Source organism: Rana temporaria, chromosome 1 (assembly GCF_905171775.1).
Source record: "Rana temporaria chromosome 1, aRanTem1.1, whole genome shotgun sequence".
Lineage (NCBI taxonomy): Eukaryota > Metazoa > Chordata > Amphibia > Anura > Ranidae > Rana > Rana temporaria.
In genome coordinates, this window is record NC_053489.1 from 73,283,252 (window position 1) to 73,303,151 (window position 19,900).

The 19,900-nt window shown below is 44.4% G+C and overlaps 1 protein-coding gene across 1 annotated transcript in view; it reads left to right on the forward strand.

The window, feature by feature from the left end:
* ITGA2 (integrin subunit alpha 2) overlaps positions 1–19,900 on the forward strand; it is a 232,354-nt gene that overhangs the window by 157,555 nt on the left and 54,899 nt on the right. The window contains exons 16-18 of the mRNA XM_040339318.1: positions 1,681–1,820; positions 6,692–6,846; positions 13,395–13,505. Of these exons, the coding sequence (XP_040195252.1) occupies positions 1,681–1,820; positions 6,692–6,846; positions 13,395–13,505 (406 nt within the window). The remainder of the gene's footprint in view (positions 1–1,680; positions 1,821–6,691; positions 6,847–13,394; positions 13,506–19,900) is intronic.

Here is a 19,900-nt window from a genome sequence, read left to right on the forward strand (position 1 = left end):
CTGTACACACGGTCCATCCGATGAAAACGGTCTGATGGAATTTTCCATCAGTTATCCGATGAAGCTGACTGATGATCAGTCGTGCCTACACACCATCAGTTAAAAAAAACTATCGTGTCAGAACGCGGTGACGTAAAACACAACGACGTGCTGAAAAAATGAAGTTCAATGCTTCCAAGCATGTGTCGACTTGATTCTGAGCATGCGTGGATTTTTAACCGATGGTCGTGCCTACAGACGATCGTTTTTTTTCTATAGGTTTTTTATCCATCAGATAATTTTAAAACAAGTTCCTAATTTTTTAACCAATGGATAACTAACCGATGGGGCCCACACACGATCGGTTTAGTCTGATGAAAAACTGTCCATCAGACCGCTTTCATCAGACAAACCGATCGTGTGTACGCAGCATTAGTTTACCTTAACCAGCCCTAATTAAAGGAGAAGTACAACCAAAGCTTGCTTGGCTGTACTTCTCCTGTGGGTCACAGGTGTGCAGTTCATTCTGCACTCCTGTGACCCGTTTTCAGCAGACAGCGGGCTGAAGCCTGCTGTCAGAAAAAGTCACAAAGCCTGTCCAGACGAGGAAAAAATCATGACCATATGGTCGGGATCCACCCAGGAGCCTGGACTGGCACCTGGCTCAGCCTTTCAGAGAGCCGCTTAGAGCTTAGGCTAGCCGCTCTCACCCCATAAATGGAGCACTGAGAACCGAGCAATCAGCGGTGTTAGATCGCTTGGTTTTGGAGCCAACATGGGACAGATGCAAGTATGATTCTTGGGTATACTCAACAGGATCTAAAATTACCCTTACTACTCAATGGACCCTACCACTGCGCCAAAGCCAAGTAAACATCTACTGAAGCTTTCACTTTAAATATGGAATAAAAGTCAGCAAATCTACAACAATCTAAGTATGATTCTGTAACAAAACAAAAAAAAATGAACTTTTTTAACTCACTCTTCCCCCTTTCTCCTAAATTTTCATTTTCTTTTTTTTTTTCTTTCCATTTTTCTAACCATTATTATTTAAATGTGTTTTGTTTTTAATTGTTTTGTTCATTAATTTTCTTTATTATTCACCCATATTCACCTAATTATTGACCTTATTGACCTTCTCCCCATAACTGTTATTTTCCCAATTGTTACTATTATTATTATTTTTATGTCCAGATATCTAATTAATAATGTCTAAATCTTTTGTTTTTGTTCATCTTTTCCATTCATTTTCTTTAGTGCTGCATTCAAAAAAAGTGCAAAATTTAAAAATTTGCAACGCTTTACACCGCAAACATAATTTTATTGTTATTTTAAAAAAGGGACAAACTATAAAATACAAGCTATACTTATTACCTATAAGAAAAACTGTAATCTAGTTGAAAAAAGTGTGCTTTTTTTCAGTGTTAAATTTTTTTTTTGTCTTTTGAATTACATAGAAAAAAAATTATTTACAAGACAAAATCACAAAAAAATAAAAAAAATAAAGAAGCCTTGTTTGTTCTAATAAATCGTGTATGCATTATTTTATTATCTTAAGTTATTACTTAATTATTGCTCAGACAAAATAGGCCCATAAACAGATGAATATGTAAATAATTCTCTGGTCAGTTGGGGCTGTACAGGTGTGGGAGCTGAGCTGATTAATTTATTAATGTGAAATATATCTTTCTTCCTTTGTAGGTCACTGGGTATTGCAGATGTGATTGTAAAAGCATCATTTATCCCAGATAAAATAATTCTCACAAACAAAAATAGTGAGATTACTGTAAAGATCTGTTTTATTTCAACATTCAGACCGGCTAATTCAAAAATTCAAACAAGTGAGTATAATAATATTAATAATAATAATAATAACAATGATAAAGACCATCAGCTACTATGCTATCTAATTTAAAATATAAATTCTGATTGTTTCACGTTTTCATAAAACTTTTCTCGTTGCGACTCATCTGCTGCAATGACCCGACACTTAGTACAGGGAGCGCTACTTCCACCAAGTGCACACTAGAGACACAGGGCCAGATCCACGAAGCGCGGCGCTTCTTTACGGCCGGCGTAGTGTATCTCAGTTACACTACGCCGCCGTAACTTACAGCGTATTTCCCGTATTCTCAAAGAATTTGCACCGTAAGTTACGGCGGCGTAGTGTAACTGTGCCGGCGTCAGGGCGCGCAATTCAAATGGATGAGATGGGGGCGTGTTTTATGGTAATACGTCTTTTCCCGACGTAAATTACGTTTTTTCTGAACGGCGCATGCGCCGTCCGTGGGGGTATCCCAGTGCGCATGCTCGAAATTAACACGCAACAAGCCAATGCTTACGACGTGAACATCATTCTACGCAAAGCCCTATTTGCGAACGACTTACGCAAACAACGTAAACATTTAAAAATTTGACGCGGGAACGACGTCCATACTTAACATAGGATACGCCTCATATAGCAGGGGTAACTATACGCCGAAAAAAGGAAATGACGTAAAAAAATGCGCCGGCCGGACGTACGTTCGTGGATCGCCGTATCTAGCTAATTTGCATACTCGATGCGGAAATCGACGAAAACGCCACCTAGCGGCCAGCGTAAATATGCACCTTAGATCCGACGGCGTACTAAGACGTACGCCAGTCGGATCTAGCCCAGCTTTAGGCGTATCTTGTTTTGTGGATACAAAACAATGATACGCCAGAACAAACTAGAAGTTATGCGGCGTATCAATAGATACGCCAGCATAAACGCTTTGTGGATCTGGCCCACAGAATTCAGCACTTTTTGTTGCTCTACAATCTTCATATTGCTATTTGAGCATAAGGCCCCATACACACGATAGAATCCATCCGCAGATAAATCCCAGCAAATGGGTTTCAGCGGATAGATCCTATGGTGTGTACACGCCAGCGGATCTGTTTCCGCGGAGAAATCTCCTCTGGGATGGATTCCAGCAGATCGGATATTTGCTGACATGCACAACAAATCCATCTGCTGGAATCCATTCCAACGGATGGATCCGCTCGTCTGTACAGACTTACCGGATCCATCCGTCCAAAGGGATTCCCCGCACGCGTCGTAATGATTTGACGCATGCGTGGAATTCCTTATATGACAGCGTCGCGCCCGTCGCCGCGTCATAATAGCGGCGACGGCGCGACACGTCATTGCCAGAGGATTTCAGCGCGGATTTCAATGCGATGGTGTGTACACGCCATCGCATAGAAATCTTCTGAAATCCTCGAGAGGATTTATCCGCGGATACGGTCCGCTGGACCGTATCTGCGGATAAATCCTCTCGTGTGTATGGGGCCTAAGGCTGGCCATACATGGTTGAATTCCGAAATAATTTTCTTTTGAAAATCAGAAATGATGTGCGTTTTGTGATCCGATGGTGCCACCATTGATTTCAAAATTCGACCAACCAAGCTTTCAATTTCACCTTCTGTTGCTACAGAAAATAATTTCCGTGGCTGGGAATCTTCTTTTCTTTCCGGGAATTTTCTTTTCTTGCACATGCGCATTTCTTTTTCGATTACATTTCTCGCACGATTCTCCCGTCATTGATTAGAAAATTGTTTGTTTTTCTAAAAATTTCCAACATTCACAATTACTCAAATTCGATTGCCACACAAAAATCGGCTGTTGCTTCAACCCACTTAAGGCCCATACATATGATTGGATATTCCGACAACAGTTGTGTGATGGAAGGGTTTTGATGGATAATCCGACCATCTGTATGCTCCATCGGACAATTGTTGTCGGAATTTCCAACAACAAATGTTGGATATCCATGCTGAAACACGCTTTAACCTTAGCAGCCATTGTTTTGAGAAGTGTTATGTGTTTGCACCATATTTGGTTATTATACTGTGGATCATAAAATCAGAACAGTGTTAATATGTCCAGTAAAGACAGAGAAGGTACTGTCAGATCTAGGATCAAACCTGAATAAGACCAGGGGGTTAGACATAGGCAGATTAGGCCAACGGGTCAAACAGGTCAGAAAATGTATTGCTCTTTGGTCAAGTGGGTGTGTAGCATGTACGGTAGACATGTAGGAGAGATGCAAAGGGTCAAACAGACCGTTTAGCAAGAAAAAAGATCCATACTAGGGGATGAACAAGCTAAGTATCAGGACAAAGCTATTAAAATAGGAGACATAGGGAGCTGCGGTGGCTCAATGCGATTGGCACTGCGCTGACAAGCCATTCACCTCTGCAGCTAGGGGTTTGGATCCCGGTCTTGGCTACATGTGAATTGAGTTTGGTGGTCTCAGCCCAGCTCCCGGTGGGTGTGCTATGCGAGGTAAGCCTGCGCTTACTACGCCCACCCCCCCCCCTACAAAAAACACCACACTTACACGCACTCGAAATTGGGTTAACATGCACGCACTTTGACCACGCGGTCTCTAAAAAGAGAGGCGAAGGACTAACGGGGCTGGTTGAACGGGCTAGATCCTCTCACTCCCTTATAGGAAGTCCCTCTGCCCCGTTGGGCTTCAAAGCGGAGCAGGTAGGGCAGGCTGTGTGGGAGGACCCCCTCACACACCCACCATTGCCACCTGGGGCATGGAGAAAGGTGGCAGATTGCCTCTGGGGGAGGCCTGCCTACTCCCAACTCCTGCAGTCCGGCTCCTCTCTCGAGTACACGCACAAAATACACTTTAAAAGAAAAAAAAACAACCAAGTAAAAAAATAGGAGACATAATTGTGTGTCAAAGCCTTGCCTGTCAAAGTTTGTGCAGGCAGAGTTCACTAAAGCCTCGTACACACGATCGGACTTCCATCAGACAAATGGATTTTAGTCTGAAGGGCATTGGCCGTGAACTTGTTCTGCATACAGATTGCAGAACTTTTTCATCCAACATTCACGAAACTACGTGTTTTTTCTGCTCTTTAGCGCCGCCCTTTGGGCAACTTCTGCTAATGTTGTCTGATGGTTAGCATTGGTTTGGAGCATGCGTGTTTGTACTTTGGATTTTAGACCGATGGATTTGTGTACACACAACTGGATAATCCGATAGAACACATTTGTTGTCGGACAATTTGAGAGCATGCACAGCCAACATTTGTTGTTGGAAATTCCGACAATTCCGCCGTCGTATCTCTGAGATCCGACGGTCGGATCTATGCGACTGATTCATAAGAATCAGTTCCGCATAGATCTCCCTTAGATCCGACTGGTGTAAGTGACTTACACCGTCGGATCTGAGGCTGCAATCTCCCGCCGGCCGCTAGGTGTCGCCTCGGTCTTTTATGCGTCGGATATGCAAATGAGGAGAACCGCCGATTCAGTAACGAATGCCCGCCCGTCGCTTTTTTTTCACGTCGTTTGCGTTCGGCTTTTTCCGGTGGATAGTTACCCCTGCTATAGCACCCCTGCTATAGCAGGGGTAACTGCGGCGTTTCCTATGTTTAGTATGGCTGTATTTCCTGTCCGAGTTTTAAATTTTAACGTCGTTTGCGTACGTCGATTCAGAATTTGGCCCGACGCAGGTTACGCTCACGCCGAAACCACTGACGTCCTAGCGACGTCAGTGTGAGCAATGCACGCCGGGAAATTTAGCCGGCGGCGCATGCGCATTTAAATCGCGCGGGGACGTGCCTGATTTAAATTCTACACTCCCCTAGCCGCGGAATTTGAATTCCGCCGGGGGAGTTACGATCCGCCGGTGCAAGTTTCGAGGTAAGTGCTTTGTGAATACTGCACTAGCCTCTCAAAATTGCGCCGGCGGATCGTAAATCAGATAGATTACGCGGATCTAAAGATCCGCTAATCTATCTGAATCTGGCCCAGTGCAACCAATCACTAAGCATGTATAATATATGTTTGCCTTCAAGCATGGCACACCTGAGCTGTGCAGGGCCACCATCAGAAATTATGGGGCCCCTTACACAGCTATATATAGGGACCTCCGGACCTCTAAAAAAATAAAATAATTGGCCCTTTAATAAAAAAATTAAATAAAAATATATAAAAAAAATATATATTTTTTTATAAAAAATAAAATAAAAAAAGGGGGATTGCCATCCGGGGCCCTGGGGGCCTCCGGGCCCCATACAGGTGTACTGCCTGTACCCCCCTGATGGCGGCTCTGGAGCTGTGAACACATGGACAGAAACAAGTTGAAGTGTGGGTGGAGGGCAAGGGAGTAGATACAGCGTTAAACAAGGTTGCAGGAGCCTGGGTAGAGCCCGCTGAACAGACATTGGTGGGTCAGAAGATGAACCCACAGTCATCCACTCAATGGAGGGACTCAGGGCTTGACTACAGCTGGGCAACCTGGCTTTGAGCAACGGTGAGCAGAGGTGGACAACAGCCAAATTCCTTATAGAGAATAACCTTTTTTTAATTTTGACGTATTCACCATTCATTTATGCCACTCCACATCTGGCATAATTTTAATAGAGGGAAATATATGAATGAGCTCTTTTCAGAAGTGGTGTAATAGTTTTTTATGTCCATGTTACATCAGATTTTACCATTCTGTCTACTTTTCAGTAATGTTTTAGATTTCAACAGCTTTCTATGTCCAACTGGGAAAAAAACAAGTTACTGAGATTTATAAATTGGCCTCTACATTTCAGAGATCAAAATAAATGAGACAATACTGTATTTGTTTAGAGGTTTATAAATTTGAAAAAAATCCATCCCTTTTTCCACAACATACCTTGATGCCTGGTTTTGTTTGTTGTCTTTGTGCAGTGGCTATCACTTACAATGCTACATTAGATGCCGACCTCTTGTCTTCACGAGTGACATCTAGAGGGCAATTTAAGGAGACTGGTGACAGAACTATAATGAGGAATGTTGATATTAGCACAGAAGAAAGATGTTTTGAACACATTTTTAATGTTCAGGTAGGTTCAAAATGATAAATTTTTTGCTCAATGGGCATACTTCTACGGTTTCTTGCCACATGATGCTACTTAAAATATAACTAAAAGGCAAAACATTTTTGTTTTGTTTTGGATGGAGTAGAGAGGGATTAGAACGACTGTCAGTTTTTATTGCCGTCTGTGCCCCCGTTAAGAGAATTCGCCCTCTATTTTTCCTGTTTACCATTATCATTAAAAGTGCAAGTAAAAAAAAAAAAATCACAAATTTTGGGTTGTCTCCAGAAAAGTAATAGAGGGGAAATCTTCAAATGAGGACATTAGTTCTGGTGACCTGAGGGTCCTTAAGGAATTCCCTAAATTTGCACTGATTTCCTCTCACTTTCTGTTTGGCTATGGGACAGGAAATGAAGGGAAATCCCTGTAATGGGACACAGATGGCATTTTTTTTTTTTTACATGACTTTTCCTTACTCTATCCAAAATGAAAAAAAAAAGTTTTGCCCATAGTTCTACTTTGTGTGAGTCTTTAGAACACTTCATGTACTATTTTACTTGCACTATCTACCCTTGTTATACCTAGTACATACAAAGGTTCCATGCTTTAGAAATCAATATTAAATAGTGTAGAATCACTGGATTTGAAAAACATATATGATCACGAAAAAGTTCTCATAATTCCTTTAGATACCTCACTGAGCGCTGACTGTTAAATTAGAAGTAAGGGTAATCTGTAAATTTCAAAAGACAGTGGGCCAGATTCACAGCAGTAATACGCCGGCGTATCTACTGATACGCCGGCGTTTTTTCAAATTTGCCGCGTCGTATCTTGATTTGGAATCCTTAAACCAGGATACGACGGCTTTTGGCAAAGATCCGACAGGCGTACGGCTTCGTACGCCTTCGGATCGTAGGTGTAATTTTCCGGCGGCCGCTGGGTGGAGTTTGCGTCGTTTTCCAGCGTCGGGTATGCAAATTAGCTGTTTACGGCGATCCACGAAGGTACGTGCGTTCGTTACGTCGTCGCTAGTAGTTTTTTCCCGTCGCAAACATAAGCCTGTTTTTTCATGGCTTACATTTAGACCAGCCATGTTAAAGTATGGCCGTCGTTCCCGCGTCGAATTTCAATTTTTATTTTTTTTGCGTAAGACGTCCGGGAATACGAAACGACGTAACGCACGTCGCCGTTCAAAACATTACATCGGGGCGACGTCATTTCGCGCAAAGCACGGCGGGAAATTTTCACACGGAGCATGCGCAGAACGTTCGGCGCGGGAGCCCGCCTAATTTAAATGACACACGCCCCATTTCAATTAGGCGGGCTTGCGCCAGACAGATTTACGTTGCGCCGCCGCAAGTTAACACATAAGTGCTTTGTGAATCAAGCACTTACACCGAAAACTTGCGGCGGAGTAACGTAAGGGGATACGTTACGCCGCCCCAATTTTTCATGAATCTGGCCCAGTGTTTCAACCTTCTATTCCTAACTATAAATATGAAGGCCCAGATTCACAAAGCACTTATGCCGACGTATAACAAGATACCCCGACGTAAGTGCAAATGTGCGCCGTCGTATCTGTGCGCCGGACCCACAAACTAAGATGCGCCTAATAAACAGGCTTCATCCCGCCGATGTAACTTGCCTACGCTGGCGTAGGGTGGGCGCACATTTAGGCTGGACGCATGGTGGCGCTCCCATTGATAAGCCATTCAAATATGCAAATGAGGAAAATACGAACGTACGTGCGCCCGACGCAGGCTACGCGATGTGCGCGTAAGTTGTACGTCTGGCGTAATGTTATGCCCCATAAAGGAGGTGCAACCCAGCAGCAGACATACAAAGGTGTGCACCAGGGAATACAAGCCGGCGAATTTTACGTATTTTACGTTAGACGTGTGTCTGGCTGGGCATAGGTTACGTTCACGCCGTAGGCAGTGATCCGGCGTAGTCTAGGCAGCTGTTCCAACGTGGTTGTGAGCATGCGCAGAGGGATGCGTTCACGTCACGGCGCATGCGCAGTTCGTGATATGTATCTATCTGCCACTCGGCCCATCATTTGCATGGGTTCAAACCTCATTTGCATGGCTCACGCCCACTTCCACCTACGCCGGCGTACGCCTTCGAAACCCAGCGCAATTTTGGGAGCACTGGCTTTGTGAATTCCATGCTTGCCTCTCTGCGCTGCATTGTTTGCGCTACGGCGGCTTAATGTGCTCCCGCTCTCTGTGAATCTCGGCCCTTGAGTGTAATCATCAAAGCAGATGCAAAAATATGACATAATCAATCATTACAAAATGTCATCCCCACTGGGTACCATGTATAGAAACACTTCTGGATACCTCTATTGAAGGGGGTGATGAGAGGTCTCTGCATGAACAGGACTAGCATGCAGAGCCTCCAGTGCACCTTGGCCACCATGCTGCAGATTGGCTAATCAGCTTTATGGGCCCAACAGCTGGGGCATGTGGTACATCTCCTACATCCACAGTAGTATCACCATTGTGTACAGTATATGATGGATAATGCATCTACTGCTGTAGTTAAAGAAGGATGTCAGTAATCAAGAATGTGTTCTATGGCTAAATGAAGCATTAGACTGTAGGACATGGAACTCTAAAGCCTCGTACACACGATCAGTCCATCCGAAGGTCTATCCAAAGTTAATTTAATCTTGATATAGCAGATTTTTTTCTTTAATATTTAACCGCCATCTGTCTGGATACACGCTACACTGTGTCTGCACCACTATGTGTGATGACATTCAATACACACGAATAGTTATATTCTATTCACCAGCACCATAACAGGTCCATAGAGCCTCATGTTTTTACTTTTCTCACTTTATTCTAATTCACTATTTAATTATTTACTCCTTATCTACACAGATACACAGGATATATAGGGCACATATATATAGGGCTAGATTCTTAGACAATTAGATGCGCGCAGCGTATCAGAGATACGCTACGCCGCCGTACCTTGCCTGGCGGATCTTCGAATCCTCAAAGAATTTGCGCCTTAAGTTACGTCGGCGTAGTGTATTTCTGGCGGCGGAATTCAAATCGGCGGGTAGGGGGCGTGATTCATTTAAATGAAGCGCGTCCCTGCGCCGATTGAACTGCACATGCTCCGTTTCAAAATTTTCAAAATTTCCCGCCCTGCTTTGCGCGAAATGACGTCGCAACAAAGTCATTTTCTGAACTTAGACGTGAGTTACGTCCTTTCCTATTCACGGACGACTTACACAAAAAAAAAAAAAATAGAAATTTCGACGCGGGAACGACTGCCATACTTAAAGCGGGGGTTCACCCTAAAAAAAAAAAATTCTAGCATGCCATCAAGCATACTAGCGCGAGCTACAGTATGCCTTTATTTTATTTTTTGGTGCCGTACTCACAGTTTAATCCCGTAGTGAAGTTTCAGACTCCCCGCAGGGAATGGGCGTTCCTATGCAGAGGGAAGATGATTTATTTTTTGCCCGCTAGGTGGCGCTTCCGTAGATTTCCATGTCGAGTATGCAAATTAGCTAGATACGCAAATTCCCGAACGTACGCGCGGCCGACGCAGTAAAGTTACGACGTTTACGTTAGGCTTTTCCCAGCGTAAAGTTGCCCCTGCTATGAGGCGCAGCCAATGTTAAGTATGGCCGTCGTTCCCGCGTCGAAATTTTAAAAAGTTACGTCGTTTGCGTAAGTCGTCCGTGAATGGGGCTGGACGTCATTTACGTTCACGTCGAAACCAATGACGTCCTTGTGATGCACACTGGGATATTTTACGGAAGGCGCATTTGTGCCGTTCGTTCGGCGCGGGGACACGCTTCATTTAAATGATACATGCCCCCTACCCGCCGAATTTGAATTCCGCCGGGTGATTTACGCTACGCCGCCGCAACTTTACAGGCAAGTGCTTTGTGAATAAAGCACTTGCCTGAAAAACTTGCGGCGGCGTAACGTAAATCGGATACGTTACGCCGCCGCAGAGATACGCCAAAGGTACCTGAATCTGGCCCTTGATGATCATGGATCTAAAGTATGCAGCTGTATCTAACACATGTATAAAACAGGCTTTGCATGTTTTGGAGATGAATCCATAAATATCAAATCCCAGCTGCTGATAAATGTATTGGATGTTGAGCACCTGGTAAGTTGTATTTAAGTGAGACTCCCCACAAAATTCACAAATGTGTAACTCAATGGTATGTCCCATGCAGGGTTGCCAACCTCCCGCAGCATTTTTTACTGACAAAACATGGAAAATTTACTGGCGGGGCACATTTTTTACTGGCAACCTGAGAAAACTAGCATGGTGAATACTGTATTTAAACATGATATGGAAACACTGACAATACCTATAACAAATTAATTTGCTTGATTTACACGGAAAAAGTCAACACAGCATGAAATTATCAGCCCCTGATATTTACTGCCAGTTGTAAAAAAAACACCGATTTTTACAAACTGTCAGTAAATTTACTGGCGGTTAGCAACCCTGGTCCCATGTATGTGTTCCAATGACAACTGTACCCTCCATTACTTGCCTTGTTGTTAGTGGGACAGGAAGTAATGAAAAATGTCCCTAGCGGAATCACACAGATAAAAACCTGACAAAATGTATAACGCTTCTCTACTCTATACAAAAATATGCTTTTGGTTGAATAAGGAGGCTTTAAAGCTGAACTGACCCAAACTATCAGGAAATAAACCAGTGTATAAAAAAAAGTGAAAAAAATAAAAAGTTCCCCCATTCCATTTGCATCATTGAGGTGCTTTGTTCAATTTCTGTGGTGGTTGTCAACTTATAGGGGGCCTCAAATGACATTACCAAAGGGTGCATATAATCAGTATACTGTATGTAATGACTGTCGAACTGTCAGAGACTGCAGACCCAATTGAGAAAATGGAGGTCAGAGAGTGTGGTCATGCTATATTTTTGGCTGAGGATTTGCTGAAGAAGACAATACGAAACTTGGAATGTTATATGAAACTTGTAGCAATCAATGCTATTACCCTAATCCAGGGGTGCCCAACCTTTTGAAGGCCGGAGACCACTTAAGCGAATAGGTAACCAGTTGTGGGCCACAATGAGCGGAGTGGGCAGATGACAGGTCTGTGTCCAGTCTGCATATGCAAAGCAGACACAGACACAGCTAAATCTACTCTATGGGCCCTCTGATCCAATCAGATGGAAGGGGACAGATCCACTTCTGTTTTTTTTTTTTTAGCAGATCGGATTGGAGGTAGGTGGGTGTAAACGGACAAAAGTCTGTTTACATCTGCCGCTCCATAGAGGTGAATGGAGGGTCCAATTGGGTCAGACCGTTCGTGTGAAAGGGGACTAAGGCTGCTTTTAAACAAAAGGTCTGCAGTCTACCCACACCATGGGTGCGGCACAGTGTACCTGTGGTTTTCCTGCCAGTTAGCTGCACTTTGCTTTAGACGTCTATTACCGTATTTATCGGGGTATTGCGCGCTCCGGCGTATAGCGCGCACCCCTAATGTGGACCCGCAATTCCTGTAAAAAAAACCCATTTTAGTACTAACAGTTTTGGTGTCTTGCGTGGCGTCCATCGGCGGCCTCGTCGGGTCCGGCGTCCATCGGCGGCCTCGTCGGGTCCGTCTCCGATGGTGTCCTCCCGGCTTCTCCCGCGCTGTCTCCCCGTCGAATCGCCGCTTCCCGCGCTCAGTTTGAATGCCTGCGCCGACATATACCGAGTGCAGTACACTCGTCTACATTCGGCCAGGCTTGGCTTCGCTCGTGCTCACGCTCTGTGGCGTTTATGCGTGAGCACGAGCGAAGCTGAGCCTGGCCGAATGTAGACGAGTGTACTGCACTCGGTATATGTCAGCGCAGGCATTCAAACTGAGCGCGGGAAGCGGGTATCGGCGTATATGGCGCACCCACGATTTTCCCCTTATTTTAAAAAAAAAAGTATGCGGTATACGCCGATAAATACGGTATATCTTACAGGAGTGGTGCACTTTCTGAAAAGCCACTTGCTTCCTCTACTGCCGGCTTCAATCACTGATGCTCTGGGATGGCAGATCGGCAGCCTACAATCTGGGCTTGCAAACCATCCATTCCAGAGCAGGAGATCACGGGCCACATCAGAGGGCTCCGAGGGCCACTGGTTGGGCACCCCTGCCCTAATCAATGTTCCCACTGCTGAGGTTTGAGGGCTACACATCATATACCAAAAGGCTGCAGGTTGGGCACCAGGGCTGTAAAGGATAATATTTGCTGGCAGCTGTTTTTCCTCTTCTCAGAACTCCCATAAAATATATTTGTAGGTTTTCTAGATATCTTTCTGTGTGTATGTAGCACTGTTGCTAAGATTGCAGTAAAGACATTACTTTGAGAATGTAACAGGGGGCAGAGGTTGATGGGAATCCTCTTTGTTTTCTGTAAAGCACTGTAGAGTTGCTGAATGCTATGTAAAGTATTATAATAAAGCCCATTAAATCAAAGTTGTTCATTTTAATATACATATACTGTATAAGTATTAAAAGTAACATAATTATATATGCATGACAAGTTTCCTTTGATGAAATTACCATGTATATTTATGTTGCCAGGAGACATCGGACTCAGAAAATGCGCTGGCGGTTCGCATCAATATTGCAGCTCAAAAACCAAACACCAGCCCAGTTTTAAACCCTTATTCATCTGGTTCGAGTGAATGGTTTGTAAGTATGTTTTCATTGGAGTAATATTTCTCTTGTCCATTGTACATCCTGGGAATAAGCCACCACAATACTTTCATTTGAAGCATGATTCTCCATGAATTGTAAATATAGGAACTGTGGGCCAGATTCACGTAGAAGTGCGGCGGCGTAACGTATCGTAGATACATTACACCGCCTCAAGTTTTCATCGCAAGTGCCTGATTCACAAAGCACTTACAATGAAAACCTACGCCGGCGGCCTCCGACGTAAGCCTGCGTAATTCAAAGGGGCGTGTGCCATTTAAATTAGGCGCGCTCCCGCGCCGGACCTACTGCGCATGCTCCGTTTCAAAATTCCCGCCATGCTTTGCGCGAAGTGACGTCATTTTTCCGAACGGCGACGTGCGTAGCGTACTTCCGTATTCCCGGACGTCTTACGCAAGAAGGAAAAATTTTCAAATTTCGATGCAGGAACGACGGCCATACTTTATACAGCACATACGTGTGCTGTGTAAAGTTAGGGCACCAAAAACGACGACTAACTTTGCGACGGGAAACTAGACTAGCAGCGACGTAGCGAACGCAAAAAAACGTTGTGGATCACCGTAACTCCTAATTTGCATACCCGACGCTGGTTTACGACACAAACTCCCCCCAGCGGCGGCCGCGGTACTGCATCCTAAGATCCGACAGTGTAAAACAATTACACCTGTCGGATCTTAGGGCTATCTATGCGTAACTGATTCTATGAATCAGTCGCATAGATACTCTGAGAGATACGACGAAGTATCTGAGATACTCCGTCATATCTCCTTTGTGAATCTGGCATTTTGTGATTTTGGCATGCAGGCGAAGTAGTTTTCTGGTATATTTGGGCTTTGCACCTATAGTTTTCCTAGTCCTAATTTTTATGCGGCTAATGTGATATAATGGTAACTTCATCCTCCAAAATATTTGCACAAAATCTGTATATTTTGTACATATTCTAGAGAATGACGAGAAACATTATTGGAGGGTAAAAGAGTTATCAACTAGATGTCCTGCTGGACATATATGATGATTTGGGGTCTCTTCTCCTCATAACATAAGGCTTCAAACCAAGGTCCCTCATTTGTGTGGATGTGTGCCTCCTGAGGTCTGTTTCCAATCGTGTACATGTAACTATGTTTATGGGACTTGAAGAAGCAGGCTTTGACCTGTGAAACACGTTGAATATGAAGACCCCGTGCTCTATATTCAAAGTTTGAAGGAATTTGTATACGGTATATAGCAAATATGTATATCCTCCAGATATGCTGTGCATTGTTGCTTTAAAGTATGTATTTTAACATGTTGTAAAACATGCACTTTTATACTAATGATGTGTTACCGTTAAAGTCCTTTTAGTTTACTGGTTGGGGAATTATTTTGAAATGGTATAAATTGGGATGTGGCATTAATTTGCCAACCCTCCTCAGCTTTATGTATTGTGTAAGATTGGGGTGACTACACTCAAGCAGTAGGTGTGTTTTCAATGAGTACGCCAGTCCAAACTGTATTTTTTAAGGGCATGGTTGCCCGCTTTTATTTAAAAGAATGGAAAAGTTTACAAAACACATCAGTTGCCCACACAGAGGGTTCCACTATTACTGTAACTAGCACAATTAGAAAACTTCAGCCTCCTGGCTTACACTTTTGACACACGACTGCTTCAGGTTTCAAGCCTAGGCCTTATGCCGCGTACACATGGTCGTTTTTCGGCATGAAAAAAAACAACGTTTTTAAAAACGTCATTTAAAATCATTGTGTGTGGGCTTCACATCGTTTTTCGGCTTCTGAAAATGTTGTTTTACGGGTTGTAAAAAATGATCGTGTGTGGGCTAAAACGACGTTTTAAACCCGCGCATGCCCAGAAGCGAGTTATGAGACAGGAGCGCTCGTTCTGGTAAAACTACCATTCATAATGGAGTAAGCACATTCATCACGCTGTAACAGACAAAAAAGCGTGAATCGTCTTTTACTAACAAGGAATCAGCTAAAAGCAGGCCAAAGGCGAATAGAACTTCCCCTTCAGAGCGCCGTCGTACGTGTTGTACGTCACTGCGCTTTGTTCATAATTTTTCAAAAACGATGGTGTGTGGGCAACATCGTTTTTAATGATGAAGTTGGAAAAACTTCGTTTTTTGGACATGCTGAAAAACGACCGTGTGTACGCGGCATTAGGTCTGCTCCTCAGACCGATACAAAGAGTTCCTCAAAGTAAAGCTCTCTCATAGCTTACTCACAATCAGCTCCTTGCTCTGTCACAAACTAAATCTGCCTCCTGAAGACATGCAGCCTCCCTGACTCCTGGAGGGGATTGGAGTCCTCCTGACTCCCATGGACAGACCTCCTGTTTGTTGGGTGGAGCCCTGAGCTCTAGCTCTGGGCTATTAGGAAACCAGCCCACACCTGGACAATCAACGTGCCTGTTTCTTCAAGAATTGGATGTAAACCACCCATCCTCTGAGTAGCATGGGGTCCCACTGCTACATTTGTAACAGTCTACAACAGTGGGATCATTACTGTTCCATAAGTATGGCAAAGGACAACATAACAGTCCATGCAAGGGCAATTCTTGACTGTGTTCAGCAAAGAAGAAGGTGGGAACCCATGATTTTTGTGTAATTTCCTCTGCTTGATTTCTATATCACATTCCAGGATCATAACCCTCATTGTCTGCCTACAGGGCGAGTTGTACAGTTAAGGGGGAAGTAACCCCTTTCTACATGTAGCCCAATGGCTAGGCTAGCAGAATTTGAATCCACTGTGGATAGCTGTAAAGTATGTTAACCCCCTTAGCGGTATTCCCAAGCGTGACTCGGGGTGGATTTTCAATGCAATTATCAGTAACCCCGAGTCACGCTCGGGGTAGATGTGCAGAGCCTGCAGCGCGCGCTGGCTTACCTTTTTCAGGCAGGGTTACTGTATTTACCTTGTCCCTGGATCCAGCGATGCATCCCCGCTGTGTGAGCGAGCGGCGTCCTCCATTCGATTCACACAGTGCCCGCGTGCCGCCGATCTTCGTTCCCTGCGACGTTACGACGCACGGGGGCGGAGGCCGGCGGCAAATTCAAAAAAGTAAATAAACACATTACATACAGTATACTGTAATCTTATAGATTACAGTACTGTATGTAAAAAATTACACACCCCCCTTGTCCCTAGTGGTCTGCCCTGTGTCCTGCATGTACTTTTATATAATAAAAAACATTTTTTTTGTGCCTGCAAACTGTATATTGTTCATAGCAACCAAAAGTGTCCCTTTATGTCAAAAGTGATTTTAGAGCAGCTAGAAAACAGCGATAATAAATTATAATCACTTGCAGAATTGTGCGATAGCAATTTGTGGGGAAATCCGTCATAAAAAAATAAAAGTAATGACAGCGACAATTCTGCAACTGAGCAAATTTCAGTGATTTTGATTTGATTACATTATTGAATAATTGTTATTATAATTACATTATCATTTGTTATAATTATGTAGCCCTGTTGTGATTTTCAGCCATTTAAGAGGATGTAGATATATATATATATATATATATTGCAGCAGGTGGAGCCAGAGAGCACAGATTTGGAAAACTGCATTTCCCAGGAGGCTGTGAGACAGGAAGTTCCAGGAGAGAGGGGAGTCAGGAGGAAGCAGGAGAAGAGGGAGTCTGGAACAGTGACCAGGGAACACAGATCTGCATCACAGAGTGATTTAATACAGCTTGTGTCAGAGCTGTGTGTTTGCCACTGAGACACAGGCTCTATGCAATAGTTCTTGGAGAGACTGATGTTCGTCTACTGAAACAGAGAGAGACTGTGTTTTGAGCGATCGAACTGAGGCCTGGTCGCAGGGCCGATCCAGCCACCGGAGTAATCCAGCCTGCCCAACTGAGTGAGTACAGCTGACGGAGGTTATTGCCAGATTCCCCAGACGGCCCCTAGACGATCTGAGATGTCCTGCCAGAGGCTTTAAAAGACTGCATCCATTTCACAGACGTCGGTCTGAGTTGAGAGGGACACTCGCTTCCGCAGACAGCCATCCTCCTTTCCTAAGAGACACTGAAAGTGGTGAGCGGCCTTTGGCCATTGCAACAACTGTATTTCCTACAACTGTCATACATCCAGGGCCCCAACGTTGGCTAGCCTAGGACAGTACTACTGGCCAGTAGTTTAGGGTGGGGTTGATACTGCTAAGTATATAGATATATTACTGTTCATCGCATTCAATCTAAACGTATTATCTCATTCTGTTATTAGTTGTATTATATTAGAGTGGGGAGACATTAAGGGCTTTTGCTCTATCCCACAGTCATTAAATCTGTTATAAAACTTCACAAGGTGTGCTGGTGTGCTGTGGATTCATTGTTTGTGGTGTGTCACAGAGGTGAGACAGAAGACCCGATAATTCAGCGGCTCCTTCGGGGGTGAGCGCTACACGTGGGGGCTCGTCCGGGATTTCTTCTGATACCTCTCGTAAAGTGATAACCGCACAAACGAGCCAGCAATGGATCCAAACACCGCAGCAGAGTGGTGCAAAGAACAAAATGGCCAATTAGGGCTGAGTATAGTAATGGACATTCCTGCTGACAAATGGACAGAGGAACAGATCCGTCAAGCAGTAACTACACTAGCACCTGACCAGAAAGTGTTTGTAATAGACACGAAAATAGATCAAAAAGTCTCCCATACCTATGCCCTACTAGAATGGAAGAAAGGAGTCCCAACCTGCTTCCAGGGTGATAGCATCCAGCTAGCCGGAGAAGTTAAAGCACGGTTATTCCCTCTACTCACCTCAGCAAGTTGTCTGGAGGGACCAAGCCAGACCATGTCAGACACAGTGGAAGTAACTACCACTTCTGTACCAACCACTAAATACCCCCCAGCTTCCTTCTTCATGGACATAGGAAAACTGGTAGAGAGCGTTAGAAAAATGTCCTCGCCATCTGTGAACTATGGCTACAGGAAGTTGAGAATTTTTTCTGGAGTGCAGCCTGTACCTCCTGGAGAAGAAGAGTATGAAACCTGGATGGAACAGGCTATGCAAGCACTGGAAGAATGGGATGTTCCAGAGGCTCAAAAGAAACAACGCATTACTGAAAGTCTGAAAGGCGTTGCAGCAGAAGCCATCCGAAATTTGAAATTCAGTCAGGAGTCTTGTACAGCATATGACTATCTTCGCATGCTACAAGATGAGTTTGGGCGCACAGAGAAAGCTACAGATCTAATCTTCCTATTTGAACACATGTTTCAACGGGAAAATGAGCAGCTTTCCGAGTATATTCGACGACTAAACAAAATGCTATACCAGATTGTACTAAAGAAAGGAATAGAAGCCAGGGATATGGATCAAGTTAGAATGAAACAGATCCTGAGAGGCGCTCTGAGTTCCGATCCTATCTGGATCCAGTTGAAGACCTTACAAGGGGGTACCTCTTTGCGATACTCTGATCTCATTAAGATGGTAAGGGAGGAAGAGGCTATCCTAGAGGAGAAAAAGAAGGGCTCAGGATTTTCATTTCCTGCTGAGGTTCGAACGCTCAATGTGTCGAATGGGAATTCAGAAGTGGAGCAATTAAAGGCTCAAGTTTCCCAGCTGATGCAAATGCTAACCCTATTGTCTGCAGGTGTCAAGTCGCCCCTTGAAAAAGTCACTTCAGAACCAGTTCCTGAATCTACTACTCAGGTGGTGCCTATCAAGAAACCGTCAAACATCTGCTATAATTGCGGAGGAGTGGGTCATTACCGAAATACCTGTCCGAGCCCATCGAATTCAAGAGGAAGTTATCGACCGGCGGGAAACTACAGAGGGCCCCAGTGAGGGAGCAAACTGGGTGCCCAACTACTGAAGACTGCTCTGATTCCCAGGATACCAATAAGAGGCCCAAGTCTTTACCCAGAGCCTCACCTGCTACGACAAAAAGATCCCCTCCCCTGGCGTCTGGTCCTGTGTCAGAGGGAGGCAAGGCACACCCACAACCTAAACACCCGAAAGGGGGAAGAAAACAACCACCACAAGCGAGGAAGAGGGCTAGAGTGCAGCCGACTGGGTCTATGCCTTCTACTACTCCGAAGAAGTTCCCTGACCAGTTGATAGGCCCTTCACCCATTATCCCAGTTCAAGTAGAAGGGGTTTACACAAAGGCTCTCCTCGATTCAGGTGCTCAAGTAACACTGATTTACCGGGACTTCTACCAGAAGCATTTGAAGCATCTACCCCTGATGGAGTTAGAGGATCTCGAAATCTGGGGTATTGGGACTCAGAAGCTTCCATATGATGGGTGTCTACAAGTGAAGCTGGAGTTCAGTTCGGCAACTGTTGGACAACCAGGGGTCTGTGACGCCTTAGCCATTGTATGTCCCCGCCCACCCGGAGCTAATCGAAGTTCTATGATTGTGGGAACAAATAC